Below are 16,923 nucleotides of genomic sequence, written 5' to 3'. Positions count from 1 at the left end.
ATTATCACTAGCTAATCCTGATTCCTCAAAAACAAAATAAAGCAGCCTGGCCTAGTGGAAAGACCATGGGCCTGGGTTCTAATCCCAACTCTGCCAGATGTCTCCTGTGTGACCACAGGAAAGTCATTTAGCTTCTCTGTAAGTCAGTGTCCACATCTGTAAAATAATAAAGATGGTATTTGTTAAGCGCTTACTATGTGCCAAGCAGTGTTCTAAGCGCTGGGGTAGTTACAGGGTTATCAGGTTGCCCATATGGGGCTCACAGTCTTAATCCACATTTTACAGATGAGGTAACTGAGGCACCGAGAAGTTAAGTGACTTGCCCAAAGTCAAACACCTGACAAGTGGTGGATTCAGGATTCGAACCCATGACTTCTGACTCCCAAGCCTGTGCTCTTTCCACTAAGCCGCTTTAACATCTGATTTCCCCCCTACTTAGACTGTGAGCCCTGTGTGGGACAGGACCTGATTGACTTGTCTGACCTGACTGACTTGCATCTACCCCAGCGCCTACAACAGTGCTGGACACACAGTAAGCGTTAAAATATTACTATTATTACTATCAAGGTTCCCGCTAGACTGTAAGCTCATTGTGGACAGGGGATGTGTCCATTTATTGTTATAGTGTACTCTGCCAAGCGCTTAGTACAGTGCTCTATGCACAGTAAGTGCTCAATAAGTGTGATAAATGAATAATATGTATGTCACACTATTTAGAATATTACTACTGACAGATAACATAGCTCAGATGGCTAGCTACATTTCTCTCTAATTATAATCTTCTTGGTTTCTGCTATTTCTGCTTGGTTTCAAGGCTCTCCATGAACTCCATCTTACCTAGCAGCTCTCCTCAGTTGCTACACTCCAGCTCACTTTCTTAGTATCTCCCAAGTTCACCTTCTTAATGCACCTCACTCTTGTCTCTCACACATCCATCCCCTCACACATGCTGTTCCACCAGCCTAGACCTCCCTCTGCCCATAAATCTGACAAACCACGGAAGCTCAAAGCTCTCCTAAAATCCCTCCTCTTCCGACAAGCCCTTCTCAAACAGCTCCCAACTTCCTGAGTCATATCGGCTCAGAAGCCACCTCTACGCTCATTTATTTTTGTCGAGTAGAAAGAACTGGCAGGTCTGGCAGTTGGTTGAGTGGGAGAACTGAAAGAGCTGAAAGAGCTGAAAAGAGTCACGGATTCCAGCAGGGTTCCAGGGTTCTGGGTCAGGGAGGGAGGGTGGTGACGTTACCAACAGAGATAAGACAAGAGAGGGAGTGGATTTAATAGGGAAGATGAGAATTTCAGTTTTAGACATGTTGAGTTTGGAAGCGCTAGCAGGTCATCCAAGTGAAGATGTCCTCGAAGCAAGAGGAAATGCAGGACCGTAGGTCAGATGAGAGGTCGGGGCTGGAGAGAAAGATTTGGGAGCCATCCACAGAGAGGTGGTAGCTGTAGCCATGGGAGCAGATGAGCTCCCCAGGAGTGTGAAGAACAGAGAGAACAGTGAGAAGAGTGAGAAGCAGTGTGGCACTCAATCATCTCGCTCCCTCCTACCTTACCTCACTGATCTTCTACTGCAGCCCAGCCTGCACTTTGCTTAGGATACTTTTCATCTTTCTGGAGTCCCAGTACAATAAGCTACAAACAGAATCATCATCAACAATGGTACTTATTGAGCACTGACTATGTGCAGAACACTCTACTAAGCGCTTGGGGGAATAAAATCCAACAGAGTTGGTAGACACGTTCCCTGCCCACAACAAGCCTATAGTCTAGAGGGAATCAGTGAATGCATTTTAGTTTTCCCATTTTTCAAGACTTAGTTTGGCTTTTTAAAAAAAGCTGCAATCCAAGTGTCCCTTTAATGTAAACCACTAGAAAAATAATGCTGATGATAATACCTGGAAAGCCCTGAGTAACGCCATGTGGTCGCTAAACGTTCCCGCACTGAAACGCTTCCTAGTTAGCATGACTGCCCGCCTCTGAGAGGCCTTGTTGGGAAGCAGAAAAGGATCACGATATGCAAGAGTGCAGGCGATGGTAAGGATGGGATCCAGGCACTTCAAAACAACCGCACACAAGACCATTTTACCCAGGCGGGGTTCTACTGGCAAATCAGCTAGATGGTATCCAAGTTCAGTGAGATCTTCCCAGTTATCCATGGCATCGATTGTCTAAGTAGAGGTCAAAACAAATCAAGGACAAATTTAACTGCAAAAAACACACCCAACACAGGAAGTTGCTCTGAGAGCAACCCACATCTCACTTGAGAAATCCCTACAATTATCGGTCAATTTGGCTTCAACATCACCTCAGACACTGTGCATCTTGCTTCACTGACAAGTTACTGCAACTATACAATGCTCAAGTCACTATGGCAACTGACAGTGCTAGAAGTTGTTTAAAAAGGAAAGGAAAAATCCATTTAAGGTGCATGTTTTAGTGTTTAAAGTATCCTACATTGAAACTAAAGTCAAATCAAGCAATGAAGACACTTACCATAAGAACCTGCACCGCATTTTTAATCATTAATGTTGATGGAGATTCTGGTGCATTCATCAAAAATTCGGCAATAGAGCAATTAATAGGCGCTAATAATTTGGTGTGCAAACAAAGCTCCTGAAAATTAAAATGGGCAAATAAAGGAAGCAACAGAATAGCTCTCTAATACTGACTTCTGACGCTACCAGCAGAAGTTTAATTATGGTGCTTTTGACTACCATCGCTAAGTAATTTTAAAAGACATTTAGGTACATCATCTCTCAAATATCTAATGAGAATGATAAAATTTAGATTTATATGTGAAATGGGCTTCTTCCAATGACAAACTGAAACATCAGTCGAGCACTCGGTGGTATTTACTGAGTGCTCACTGTGTGCAGGGCACTGTACTGAGCGCTTGGGAGAGTACAATCCAAGAGAGTTGGTAGACACGCTCCTTGCCCACGAGTTCACAGTCTTATGTCACGGACAACCTAGTGGAGTGAGGACCTGTCTGTCTGCAGTGCTGGGAAGGGATTTGCTGAGGATTCAAAAACCAGGGGACTGATGCCCATCCACAGCCATCCCTTGGCCTCTGGATGTTCTTCAGGGCAGGCCTGGTTAAAAATAAAGGCTCATGGGCTCGCTAAATCCATTTTCAGCCCTTTGCCATTGCCTTCCATCAGTTCCTACAGCATGGAGGCAGAGGGCAGGAGAGGGGATGGAACAGTGCCAGTCCTACTGCCCAAAGTCTGCTCACCACCTCAGTGAGCTATTCCTGCCTCCTTTGGGGTGCTTTAGGAGCCGCCTCCCCACAGTCTGCTGCCTCTGTATTTTGCAAGGAAGGGGGCAGGAGGCTGCCGAAACTGCTCCCTTCCACTTTCTTAAGATTATTGGTGGGGTTCGAGGAAGCAAGCAAATGGATATGGAGGAGGATTTTTATCCTGTAACTTTTTTAGTGGCTGACCCTCCCACTAGCTTTGTATATTTCTTGAGGGCAGGGATCTGCACGCAGTAAGTGGGTAGTAAATAAGAATGATTGGCTTTGCATGTGCCTGGGAGACTAGCTACGTAGTTTGTGTTTGGGGGGTTTTTTTTAATGGTATTTGCTAAGCATTTACTATGTGCCAGGCACTGTACTAAGCACTGGGGTAGATAGAAGGTAGGTTGAACACAGTCCACATCCCCCTTGGGGCTCAAAGTCTTAAGCCCCATTTTACAGATGAGGTAACTGAGGCACAAAGGAGCGAAGTGACTTGCCCAAGGTCACACAGCAAACAAATGGCAGAACTGGGATTAGAACCCAAGTCCCTGTGGGCAAGTCACTTAACTTCTCTGTGCCTCAGTTCCCTCATCTGCAAAATGGGGATTAAGACTGTGAGCCCCACGTGGGACAACCTGATTCCCCTGTGTCTACCCCAGCGCTTAGAACAGTGCTCTGCACATAGTAAGCGCTTAACAAATACCAACATTATTATTATTATTCCGACTCCCAGCCCTAAGCTTCACCAGGTACATGCCTCAATATGTACTTGCAAAAGTCAGTTTTAGAGAGCATGAGTGCACACACCTAGTTGCACGCATGAATTGAACACAGAGGGAAAGATAACAAGTACAAGAAACTTACATGTTGTGATGAATAAAAATAGTGGAAAACAACTCAAACCTGGGATAATGCAGTCCTCGCTTCCCTTCTTTTATTCAGAGCTTCCACTTCCCTTTCCCTTTCTCTATCTGAATTTTTTTTTCTTTTCTTGCTGTGTGTGCCTTTTAGCATTCTCCCTCTGGCCACGTTTTACTCGTCACTCTTGTCTTCCCCAATCCCCTCCTATCCCTTCTGGATGCTGCTCCTTATCTTTGCAGAGAGAGAGGAGGAGAGAGGAAAGGAGAATATAGGAGTGAGGAAGCAGAGAAAGGGAGAGAGAGAAAAAACAAGGAGAGGAAAGGAGTGAAAGCAGAGAGAGAAGAGGTGAGAGGGAGAAAGCAAGGAGAGAGAAGAGGAATGGAGAAGAGAGCAGAACAAAGCTACAGCAGAGAGTGAAGATGAGAGGGAGAGAGCAGAGAGGGAGACAGGAACTAAGGAGAGAAGAGGAAGTGAGAAAGAAGAGATGAGAGGGAGAGAGAAAGGAAGGAGACGGCAGAGAGAAAGCAGAGAGCGACAGAAGATAGGACAGACAGCAGAGAGAGAAGATGAGGAGAGAAAGGGGAGAGAGCAAAGAGAAAAGAGCAGAGAGAAAGCAGAGAGAAGAAGATAGGAGGGGGCAGAGAGAGGGGAGAGAAAGTGGAGAGAGAAGAAGAAGCTCCTTATCTAATGGAGCTGCCTCCAAGCCAGTACATGGAAAGAAACAACTGAGCCAATCTCATTCTTCTTCTCATACCTAACCCTCTCTAGACATGTGAAGGCTTGTGAATAAAGAAGAAATGAGGGCTGAGGGCAGAATTGGGAAGGGGTTGATGGCTGCTCTGGGGCTTCCTGGCCTGGGCGAGGCAGCCCTGGCAGGTTGTGTGGGACAGAGAGCATCGACACCATCTCTGGCCTAGGCCGGAACAGCTCAGAGGAGCCACCTGCTCAACTCTGAGCCCAAGCTCAACCCCTTTATCAGTCCACCCACAGGCTCAGCGCTGCAGATAGAGAAGAGGTGGTGGCCAGAGAGGCCCAGAGGTTGAGCACCTTTCAATCAATCCATCTGTCATATTTACTGAGGGCTTATTGTGTGCCAAGTGGTTGGGTTAGTGCCAAGGGGGTGGGTTAGTACAATACAAGAGAGTGGGCAGACATGTTCTGTGTTCACGAGCAGCTTATGGTCTAGAGTGGGAGACAGACATTAAAATAAGTTCCGGCTAGGTACGCCAGTGCTGTGGGAAGAATCAAGGGCACATGTCCAATTGCGAAAGTGACACAGGAAGGAAGAAGGGAAATGATGCCTTAATTCGGGGATGGCCTCTTGAAGGAGATGGGATTTGGGGCCTCAACCAGTGAACATGGCCCGCACCACAACAGGGACATAGAGGTGAAGATGAGCAGCAGCCAAAGAGCTGTAGGAGCAAAGGCACACAGGTCAAAGCCCAAGATCACAGAGTGGATGGAAAAGTCCTCTACACCCGCCCTCCCAGGGCTGAGTTTCCAGGCAGGTGCTCCTCCGGTCTCATGGTTTGCAGCTGCAGTCATTTGACACGGTTTGTGGCCCCTGTCATTAGATTGCACTGACTCTAGGTGTGACCAGAGCTTCTGCTCCAGGTCAGTCACCCGATACCTGACAGTGATTACCGTCCCACTTAAAAACAGGCCCGATTTAATGCCGGAGCCTGTTTTTCAACGAGTCACACTACAAAGGACAGAAATAGTTATTAAAACATGAGTTATACAATATAACTAGACTCTCAGCTCGTCTACCGTGGAATCTTTTTGTAGATTCTGGCCTGTCTACTGTCCATATGTTCTGACCAGAACACGGTTTATATGTATTTTAAAATATCATCCTTCCATTACAAAAAAAACCACCAAAAAACCCAAAAACTTCAAATCAACATATTAATTCACTAACTGAAATAACCTAATTCTTTAATATTTTAGGAGTGTCAACTTTCCGATCCCTAATTTTTCTGGTTCACTGTTAAATCCAGATAAACCAGGGAGAGAAAAACGTAATTACAGAAATCAATCTCGTAATGGTATTTTTTGAGCTATTACTGTGAGCAGAACACAGAGAGTCACTCAAGTAGAATTTGCAAGTAGATTCTTACCTGCACTGGCATCCTCAGAAGTTCTGGTGTCTGAAAATCTGACATACTTTGATATCGGAGTCTGCTGTACAGACGGAAACAGACTCCAGGCCTGGAACGCCCCGCCCTTGGGAACAAAATAGCAAGTTGTTATTCAAACAAGAAATAAGTCTTAAAATTACCTCATAAATAGTACTGCTACTATAAGTATGGCTTGCATGTTTCAAATATAAGCAGCTGACAGTTTCATGACAATTGGCTCCTGCAACTAATAAGAAGAAAAATTGTTGCATTTGTTAAAGCACTTACTATGCGCCAAACACTGTTCTAAGTTCTGGGGTACATACAAGGTAATCAAGTTGGATGCAGTCCTTGTCCCACATGGGACTCACGGTCTTAAACCCATTTTACAGATGAGGTAACTGAGGCCCAGAGAAATCATGTGACTTGCCCAAGGTCACACAGTAGGCACGTGGCCGAGCTGGGATTAGAACCCATATCCACTGACTCCCAGGCCCATGTTTTGTCCACTAGAACATGCTGCATCTCTTTAATCAGAGTCAAGACGAATTTTCTCAAAGAAACAACACTTTAACTGGGAGATCGGTTGCTAAAGCAAGGTCAGATACCCTATTTTCAAATTACCCAGGATTGTTCACTCAATCAACTGTAGGAAATATAGGCACATTAGCATGCTTATATTGAGTCAGCTCCAAGACAGGGTGGCCAATATAATTCACTTGAAGTAAAATGGTCACGTCCACTCTCCCTGGTGGCTCTGGGCCTGGCAATCAGGTAAAACCCCATGTCATGACCTTGATCCCTCTGGCCGCTCTCCCTCCACGCACCCCACAGCCTTTAAATTTTCCTTCCTCCTTTTTCTCCTCACACTGCAACTTTTCTCATTGTTTCTCGCTTTTCCCTGTGACCCCCACATACCCCATCCCGCAGAGTCCCACCCCAGAGCTTGTGCCACAAAAGAGCACAAAAGTGTTGGAAAGGAGAAACTGTCGTCAGTAAGATCCTTGTGTGCGGGGGTGCTCTAACTCTGCTGTATTGTACTTTCCCAAGTGCTTAGGACAGTGCTCTGCACAAAGCAAGCACTCAACAAATCCCACTGACTCGTTGAAAAAAAAAACAGGGTGTAAATTGAGAAACGCTGCAAAGGCTGTTTGTTTAAACTCAAAATGTAGCAAGTTGAGGACTGCCTGCAATCCATCATTTCTCATCTATACCATTTCTGAATATACTGGGGTCCCTGCATGGTAAAGAACCTGTCTTCCAGACTCTTCATCGCATCATCACCAATGGTATTTACTGAGTGATTACAGTGTACAGAGCACTGTACTAAGCACTTGGGAGAGTACAAAACAGCTGGCAGACACCATCCCTGCCCACCACGAAATGACCCTCTTTTCCCTCAGGTTACCCGCAGCACCACAAGGGAATGTAAGAGGGCATTTCCCATCTCTTGGGCCCGGGGGACCGCTGAGGAAGGGAACTTGCTGCAGGGTTTTCATTCAGTCGAATATAGTGCTCATTGTGTGCAGAGCACTATATTAAATGCTGGGGGGAGTACAATATAACAATAAACAGACACATTCCCTGCCCATGGCGAGCTTACAGTCTAGAGGGTCTTGCACAGCTGGGAGGCAGGGATTCCCCATCCTCAAGCTCTTTAAGGAAATGGAGAAGGCAGTGCCTGTGGGCACAACATGATTCCCTGCTTTCGGACTCCATGGCTCCAAGGATTTCCTGGGGTCTGCTATACAGTGACTGATGCTAGAGCTACGGACTCTGATGCATTTAATCCCTCCAAGGTTTAGGATCTAAGAGTACTGGCCCCTTACGAAGGGGGCAGAGATTTTTGGTTTTAGGGGTTGGCAGAGCATCACCAGATACTCATTCCCCTCTCTGGGCCCCCATACAAATGTCATTCTGAAGAGGGGAGACCTCTCTAAAAGAAAGTGTATCCAATGCCTTGCTCTGGCAACAGTCCTCCATCTAGCAGTCTAGTTTGGCTTAATGCTACACTATCCATTCCCTATGAGACCACTTCATAAGGGCCGATCTTATTATAGGCCAGCAAAGCACTTGGACCTGACAGCCTCTCTGCTGAGATCTACAGCAGAGAGGGGGCACCCTTCGTGAACACTCTCACAAGTTCTTTTTCAGAATACGGATCACTGAGGAGATCCTACCAGATCTCAAAGATGCCATCATCATCATCACCACCATCTTTAAGAAAAAAGGCAAAAGATCAGATGGCGGCAATTCTCAAGATATCTCCTTACTCTCCATTGCCAGAACATTATTGGATCGGTGACTGAAGAACATCATCAGTTGAACAATCCTAGAGTCATCATGTGGATTCAGATCATGGTGTGGCAGGGTGGACATGATCTCTGCAGCAGATCAGATCCAAGAAAAATGCACACAGCAGCCTCAAAACCTGCTAGTTGTACGGCAGTCAGAAAGGCCTCTCTGTTAGTTATGAGATATTCGGAAACTGTATCCTAAGACTACTTCACGAAAATGTGGCGGCCCAGGGAGGGGCTGAGGCTACTCTGGGGATCCATTCTCCAAACTCAATGGGGCAAAGCATAGACACATAATGAGCCCAGTCTTGTTCCATTTATTCTCCTTAGCCATGCTGGAGCACCCTCCAGGCCTGGATGAAGGTGTTAGAATATGCTTCCACTCCTTCAGGAAACTCTCCCAACTCAAAAGACTCTGGGCATCATCTGAAGTCCTAAAAACTGCCATTCAAATATTGAGGTAAGCTGATGTCTGCACTCCAGAGACACACACCCACAAGGGTATATAAATGATTGTAAACACGTCACCAACTCAGCTAGGCTTTACAGGCTGGTAAGTTTAAAAAAAAAAATCAGTCAGCACCAGAGACCACAAACAAGCCCAAAAGTCTATGCTGGCAAGAGACAGCCAAGTGTGGTCACAGAATTCTATTACCTAGATGATACCCAGAACATCAGTGCAGTTATAGACAATGAAACAGCCTGGCCTAGTGGACGGAGCACAGGCCTGGGAGTCCAAAAGACCTGGGTTCTGATTCTGGCTCTTCCACTTGTCTGCTGGTTGACCTTGGGCAAATCACTTCACTCCTCTGGGCCTCAGTTACTTCATCTGTAAAACGGGGACTAAGACTGTGAGCCCCCATGCAGGACATGGACTGTGTCTAACCTGATTAACTATATCTACCCCAGCGCTTAAGACAGTGCCTGGCACATAGTAGGCGTTTAACAAATACCATTTAAAAATCCCAGAAAAATTGAATCAAGAATGCCAGCACACACTGGAGGAGGTTAAAGAGAATGTGGCAGGAGGACAGTAACGGGCTCCAGACCATAGTAGAGGATTCCCAGAATTATCCAACCTACTTTGGCATGTTTGAGACTTGGATTTCCCATAGACACCACAACCAACCTTGTGCAGGCTACACTCCGGGTAGATGGCAGGAGAGGATCCCAGGCAGTGAAGTACTAGGTCAGAGTCAGTCTTCAAGGATTAAACCTATGCTCACTCACCTCAACACAACCACACTGAGGGGAACAGGTGACGAGAGAGGACAACAGCAGAATACCAAAGCAACTGCTGTAGGATAAGCTCAAATTGTAAAATCAAAGGCAAGGAAGTCAGGAGAAATATTTTAAAGGATGCAGTAAAACAAAGCCTCAGATAATGCTGCACCTCAATTAAAAACTAGAGTCATTCGCTAGGGGTAGACCAACATGGGGCATTGTAATCAAGAAAGGAAGGGTTCTCAAAACAGACACTTCATAATAAGAAGAAGAAGAAAATTAATAATTATGGTATTTATTATGTGCTCACAATGTGCCAAGCACTGTTCTAGCATAAATACAAGGTTTTCGGTTTAGACACAGTCCCTGTCCCACATGCAGCTTATGGTGTACGATTTAATCCCCATTTTATAGATGAAGAAGCTGAAGCACAGAGTGGTTAAGTGACTTGCCCAAGGACCCACAGCAGACAAGTGGTGGAGCTGGGATTAGAACCCAGGTCCTCTGACTACCAGATGTGTGGTTTTTCCACTAGGCCACGCTGTTGCTAACGATAATGATCATAAGAGCAGAAAGCACTGCAGACAACAAATATGTCAGCCGAAAAAGGGACAGGTTTTGTGCATGCACAATGGGGTCAGGAGTCTGAATCCCACATTGGCCTTTCCAATCACACTAACACCCAATGGTGCCTTTCACAATCAGCTGCTGCATCTTTCAGCACAAAGGATGCACGCACACACACACACACACAAAATCATCAAAAATGACAGTACCATCAAACAGAAACTCAAACTCTTGAAAACGGTAAAATGAAACCACTCATTCAATTACCTGCCTTTCCGCTGGAGAGCACTAGCTTTTGAAATCCACACCATTTTTAATATGGTCACGCAATTCATGGCATCATAGGACTTCTGCAATATTGGATCATGTTCACATTTGAAAAGTACAAAACTAAATTGGTGCTATCATTTGACTTAATTCAAAACAACCTGAAAAATTAAATCTAAAACATTATTGTTCAACAGTGACATCTTTATTTCTTCCCAGTCCCGCTTTGCTGTTATTTTTTATGAATCTGCTGATGTTAGCAAGTAACTCCCTACTCAGGTGTGCAGTGAATCTGGAGTGCTTAATTTAATTGCAGTCTGCTTCTTCCCTAAGGCTAACATAAAATCTTACATTCCAAAAGGGACACTTCACATTTAAAATAAGCCCACATCCGAGACCCTAACTACCATGTACCTACAAATCTCAACTATCCTCTTAGCTTCCTTTTTCTTAGACAGTTCACTCCCAGAAGCTAAATTCTCCCCCATATCTTTCTTAGGCAGAGACCCTAAATCTTTAATTATCTTCACTTCATATTTTATGCCTTGCTTCTCACTGGTTCCTGATGACTGTACTCTCCCAAATGCTTAGTACAGTGCTCTGCACATAGTGCTTAATAAATGATTGCCTGATTTCTTTGAAAGCTAATCCACCTAATCGTCTGTGGAGAAAGATACTTTTCCAACTATCCTCTGTTCGTCTAAACATTCAGCCCCAATCCACAGGTCCCTGCTTTCTGCCTCAGCTGCCTGACACGTGGGTCCCCAACCTTTCATAATTAATAGAATAATAATAATAGTTAAAAACTCACTATAAGCCAATCACTGAACTAAGCACTAGGGTAGATGCAAGATAATCAGATTGGACACAGTCCCTGTTCCACACAAGGGTCACAGTCAAGGAAATTCCTGGCACATTTCATCAAAAGATGGTAGGTTATTTAAAAATACCTCTTTCATCTTGCCAGAATCAATAACAAAGGCAACATCATTGATCGTGATGCTCGTTTCTGCTATGTTGGTTGACAGAATCTGCAAGGAGTAGAATATCTTGTAATAGTATTTAGGAGAAACAAATGGTTACCAAAAGTTAAATCAAAAGAGGTGGCGCAGTGCTTACTATTTTGCGGATGCCTGTGGATGGCGATTTTAGCACCCTCTTTTGATCAGTTGCTTGCATATTTGAATGAAGCATAAAAATGTGGAATCTGTTGGCAATACACAATGAGAGACTAGTGAAACTCGTGTATAAGAGGCCACAAGACAAACACATAGAAAGTTACAGCTTTTACCTGTGGGAATAATCGGCAAACCGCTTGTCATCAAAAAGAATACGATCCTTCAGTTTGACAATCTCATCATAGGCAGGAAGGAAAATTAAGATTGCTCCTGAGGGAGAAATATAAAAATGTGATTCAACTCATTTTGAAATTTTAATGATATTAAAATCCATAGGATTTAACACAAACCTTATCCATTAATATGTTAACATATTCTCTCCACAGCCCTAAATCAAAGGATGGACTTTGATTTGATGGAATCAATTTATTTGAGTGCAGTGCTCTGCACTGTACTAAACACTTAGGGGAGTGCAACATAACAGAGTTGGTAGACATGGTTCCCGCCCACAGCGAGCTTACAGTCCACCGATCTTAAAGAAGTTAATATACATAAATTAGATATGTAGAGAAATGGTGTGTGGCTGAGGGAGGGGTGAATATAGGGTGCAAATCCAAGTGCAAGGACGTTGCCGAAAAGAGTGGAAGAAGAGGAAATTGGGGGCTAGTCAGGGAAGGCCTCTTGAAGGAGATGTGTCTTTAACAAGGCTTTGAAGGAAGGGAGAGTGATCGTCTGTCGGATATTAGGAGGGCTTTCCAGGCCAGAGGTAGGACATGGGCGACAGGTCAGCAGCAAGATACACAAGAGCGACATTCAGTGAGTAGGGTGGCGTTAGAGGAGCGAAGTAGATGGGATGGGTTATAGTAGGAAATCAGGGAGATAAAGTACGAGGGGGCAAGGCAATTGAGTGCTTTAAAGCCTATGGTAAGGAGTTTCTGTTTGATGCGGAAGTGGATGGGCAACCACCGGAGGATCTCGAGGAGGAGGGAAACATGGACTGAATGATTTTGCAGAAAAATGATCCGGGAAGCAGAGTGAAGTATAAATTGCAGTAGGGAGAGACAGGAGGCAGGGAGGTCAGCAAAAAGATTGATGAAGTAATCACGAAGAGTTAGGATAAGAGCTTGGTAACATGGCAGCAGTTTGGATGGAGAGGAAAGGGAAGATTTTAGCGATGTGAGGCTGGCCCAACAGGATTTAGTAACAGACAATGTGTGGGTTGAATGAGAGAGATAAGTCTAGAAAAATGCCACGGTTACATGCTTGTGAGACAGGATAGTGGTGCTGTCTACAGTGACAGGAAAGTCAGGGGAAAGACTTTGGGTGGGAAGAAGAGGAGTTCTGTGTTGGGCATGTTAAGTTTGAGGTGTTGGCAGGACAGCCTAGTAGAGATGACCTGAAGGCAGGACGAAATACAAGACTGAAGGAGAGAGATCAGGGCTGGAGATGTAGATTTGGGAATCATCCACAAAGAGACAGCAGTTGAAGACAAGGAAGCAAATGAGTTCTCCCAAGGAGCAGGTGTAGATGGAGAATAGAAAGGGACCGAGAACTGAGTCCTGAGAGGCTCCTACATTTAGGGGATGGGAGGCAGAGGAGGGGCCTGCAAAAGAGACTGACAAGGAGCAGCCAGAGAGATAGGAGGAGAACCAGAAGAGGACAGTGTCAACGCAGCTAAGGCTGAATGATGTTTCCAGGAGAAGGAGGTGGTCCATGGTGTCAAAAGCAGCTGAGAGGTCAAGCAGGATTAGGGTGGAGTAGAGGCCATTGGATTTGGCAAGGAGATCACCGGTGGCCTTTGGAACCAATTTTCTTTCAGTACATTAAGATGTACATACGACATGTATTTACCAGTATCATCACCACGGCAGATATTGAAAAGAAGGTGCATAATCAAATCCAGGTCAACTTTTTCATCATCAACACTGTGATGATATGATTTCAGTAGGTCTCTCGCCTCTAACTTGAGGTCATTTCCATTTTTCAGGACCAGAGAATGTTCATCTAGATTTCCAAACCCTAATGAGATACTTAAAAACCAAAGAACAATAAAGTCAAGTTTACTTCTTATAAAAAGCACACTTCAAGGATCAGAGACTGGTGTTTCAGTGACCTCTTATGAAAAATGATGACAAACTGCCACCCATCAGAATGGCCCCCTCAATATAATGTCCACAGGTAGAAGGAGACGACCAGGCAGCCGTCCAGCCTCTGGACAAATGAAAGAAGAAAGGAGGAGAAAGGAGACTTGACAGTGTCAAGTGATGGCTTTTCTCTCCCCTCTGTCACCTCAACTCATCCAAAAGCCAGGTGGCAGGTCACCATTCAGTTTGTGTGTGATGTCTGAAGTCCATCTTTGACTAAATTCATTTTTACCATTCAACATGGTATACACAATTTAAAATTAACTCATTCTTAAAATACCCTGGCAATCTCCTCTCAGTGTCATTTAATCCCTCAGATACCTGCATTACTCAATACACCTCAAAATGGGGAAAATATGCATTAATAAATATCGACTCCAATTGCGTGAATTCCATAATGTGACAGAAGTCATCTGACACAGAATACACAAACCACTTACATCAAAGTCTGCAAAATAAAGTTGACATCTTACCTGTAAGATTCCAGGACGTCCACAATTTCAGCATGTCCAAAATGTTTAGCCCAATCTATAGCCATCCTGCCAAAGTTTCAAAGAAAATCCATTGAAATAGTCTGAATTGTAAATCCTTAGAAAGTACCAACAGTAACCAAAACATCACTATTCCCCCAAAATGCAAAAGAGACAATTAAGAGAGAGCTTTTAGTATCAAAAAGATCATGAATTCAAGTCATCTAAGGATTACTAAATTAATTATCAATCCTATAAGTAATGTCAATAGTTTTAATAACAGATTACCAGCCATTTGCAGCTTTGTTATGGATGTTGGCTCCCAAACGTATTAACTGTTCTAGTTGACTTATGAAGCCTCTTCCGGCAGCAATCATTAGTGCTGTCACACTAGTACCGCTATGTCTGTAATCCACTGAAAACAAAAATATTGGTAAACAAGGCCATTACAAAATCATTTTTTGGAAATTAGAAGTTCTGAAATAATATCACGAGGCTCTGAGGAAGATGAGACTTGGAAGCATAATCAATCATTGGTAGCAATACTTATGAAGTGCCTAGTACTAACAGTATTTATTGAGTGCCCACTTGGTGGACTGCACTATACTAAGCCCTTAGGCAGTACAAAACACAATCCCTATTCACAAGCAGCTTCCTCTCTAGTGGGGAAAGACAGATGTAAAACCATTTACTTGACTTGGAAGGCAATTGCTGTCTCAACACAGATGGACATGCTAAAGAGAAAGGTGATGGAGAGCTAACATTAGAGATGGAAGTACTTGCACAGAAACTTCTATCATCTCAGACAGCAATTCCTAAACCACTGGAAAAGTGAGAGGAAGCAGACGGCTGAGGGCACTGACTTTTAGGTCCCCAAGGATAGGAAGAGGGGAAGGGAGAATAGGACTAGAGAGAAAAGTGTCAAAATTTCCATAAATGCAGCAGTGGGATGAGGAATGTGGTAGATAATAATAACTAGCAACTTCAGAGGGTGGTAAAGATAGACGACGTAGGATGAGAACATGAGAAAAGGAAAAGTGAAACAGAGCAGACATGATGTTGGAAGACAGTGTCGCCAAACGACAGCCAGGTCTCAGTGAAAATATGGAGGAATGAGTGAACCGTGAAGAGGCAGATGATGAACGGTAGCTTACCCGCAAAGGTGTGAGGGTTACACAGTCCACAATGGAATGCAGTCATAAGAGGGAGAGTAAGGGGGGGAAAAGATGACAGGTGGGTATGCGAAAGCACGGGGGTGAGGTGTGCGACGGTGTTTTGGGGGGAGAGAACAAGGAAGATAAAGAGAAATGGAGGAGTAGAGGAGGGAGGGAGACAAAATGGAGGGGCAAGTAGTCCAACATATATATACTTCACAACAATAATAATAATTATGTTATTTGTTATCATTTACTATGTGCCAGGCACCATACTAAGTGTTGAGTTGGATACAAACAAATTGGGTTGGACACAGTTCTGGACCCATGTGGTGCGCACATTCTCAATCTTCATTTTATAGATGAGGTAACATAGGTACAGCGAAGTAAAGTGACTTGCCCAAGGTTATATAGCAGACAAGAGGTGAAGCTGGGATTAGAACTCATGACTTTCTGACTCCTAGGCACGTTCTATCCACAAGGCCATGCTGCTTCTTCCCTCTGCACAATGTGGAGTTCAGCCTCCAATTGCCACTGCCTTCCCAAAATTTTACAAGTTCTGAAGGCTTTTCTGTCTCTGCCACCCCTTTAAGAAACTGAGAGGCTAGAACAGCTGATCAGTGGGCAATGAAGGGGAGCTCTGCCCAGGATACGTGGCTCAGTGGAAAGAGCCTGGGCTTCGGAGTCAGAGGTCATGAGTTAGACTCCCGGCTCTGCCACTTGTCAGCTGTGTGACCTTAGGCAAGTCACTTAACTTCTCTGTGCCTCAGTTACCTCATCTGTAAAATGGGGATTAACTGTGAGCCTCACATGGGACAACCTGATTACCCTATATTTACCCCAGCGCTTAGAACAGTGCTCTGCACAAAGTAAGCGCTTAACAAATACCAACATTATTATTATTATTATTATACGTAGCTCTGAGGCCTTAAAGCCAATGGTAAGAAGTTTTTCTCAGATGTGGAGGGTACTCAAGTACTCAAAGTTTTACAGGAGAGGAAAGATGTGACAAGCAATATTTCAGGAAGATGCTCTCGGAGCAGCGTGGAATACAAAATGAAAAGGGAAGATGCTGGAGGCAGAGAGACCAGTGAAGAGTATAATACTGGAATATGGCATTATTATTACTGATTATTGGGGTATTTAAGTGCTTACTCTTTGTCAAGCTCTGTACTAAGCTCTAGGGTAGAAACAAGATAATCAGGTCCCACTAGGGGCTCACAGTCTAAGTAGGAGGGAGAACAGGTATTGAATCTCCATTCTGCAGATAAGGAACCCGAAGCACATAGAGGTTTAATGACTTAGCCAAACCCTAACCCTTGATATGGAGAGGAACTGGAAGTTTCTGAGAGGGAGATGTGTCAGAAAGAAGTTTTAGAAAAATGATCCAGGCAGCACAGCAAGGGAGAGACTGAAGGCAGACAGAAAATAGGGGAGACTACAGTAGTAGTCAAATTGAA

The 16,923-nt window shown here is 44.3% G+C and overlaps 1 protein-coding gene across 3 annotated transcripts in view; it reads right to left on the bottom strand.

Moving 5' to 3' along the window:
* The window catches only part of YTHDC2 (YTH domain containing 2), a 56,858-nt gene that overhangs the window by 23,154 nt on the left and 16,781 nt on the right, over window positions 1–16,923 (bottom strand). For 2 of the 3 annotated variants that reach the window (XM_029056347.2, XM_029056348.2), the window contains exons 11-20: window positions 14,598–14,724; window positions 14,313–14,378; window positions 13,547–13,725; window positions 11,869–11,965; window positions 11,697–11,784; window positions 11,528–11,608; window positions 10,578–10,660; window positions 6,223–6,328; window positions 2,497–2,616; window positions 1,899–2,171 (exon numbers count right to left, since the gene is read on the bottom strand). In XM_029056347.2, coding sequence (XP_028912180.1) covers window positions 1,899–2,171; window positions 2,497–2,616; window positions 6,223–6,328; window positions 10,578–10,660; window positions 11,528–11,608; window positions 11,697–11,784; window positions 11,869–11,965; window positions 13,547–13,725; window positions 14,313–14,378; window positions 14,598–14,724 — 1,220 coding nt within the window. The remainder of the gene's footprint in view (window positions 1–1,898; window positions 2,172–2,496; window positions 2,617–6,222; window positions 6,329–10,577; window positions 10,661–11,527; window positions 11,609–11,696; window positions 11,785–11,868; window positions 11,966–13,546; window positions 13,726–14,312; window positions 14,379–14,597; window positions 14,725–16,923) is intronic. The other variant, XM_029056350.2, reaches the window with a different exon arrangement.

The sequence above is a fragment of the Ornithorhynchus anatinus genome, chromosome X5, assembly GCF_004115215.2.
Source record: "Ornithorhynchus anatinus isolate Pmale09 chromosome X5, mOrnAna1.pri.v4, whole genome shotgun sequence".
Classification (NCBI taxonomy): Eukaryota; Metazoa; Chordata; class Mammalia; order Monotremata; family Ornithorhynchidae; genus Ornithorhynchus; species Ornithorhynchus anatinus.
Note: the sequence above shows the minus strand (reverse complement) of the source record. Positions and strands in the feature narration are given on the sequence as shown.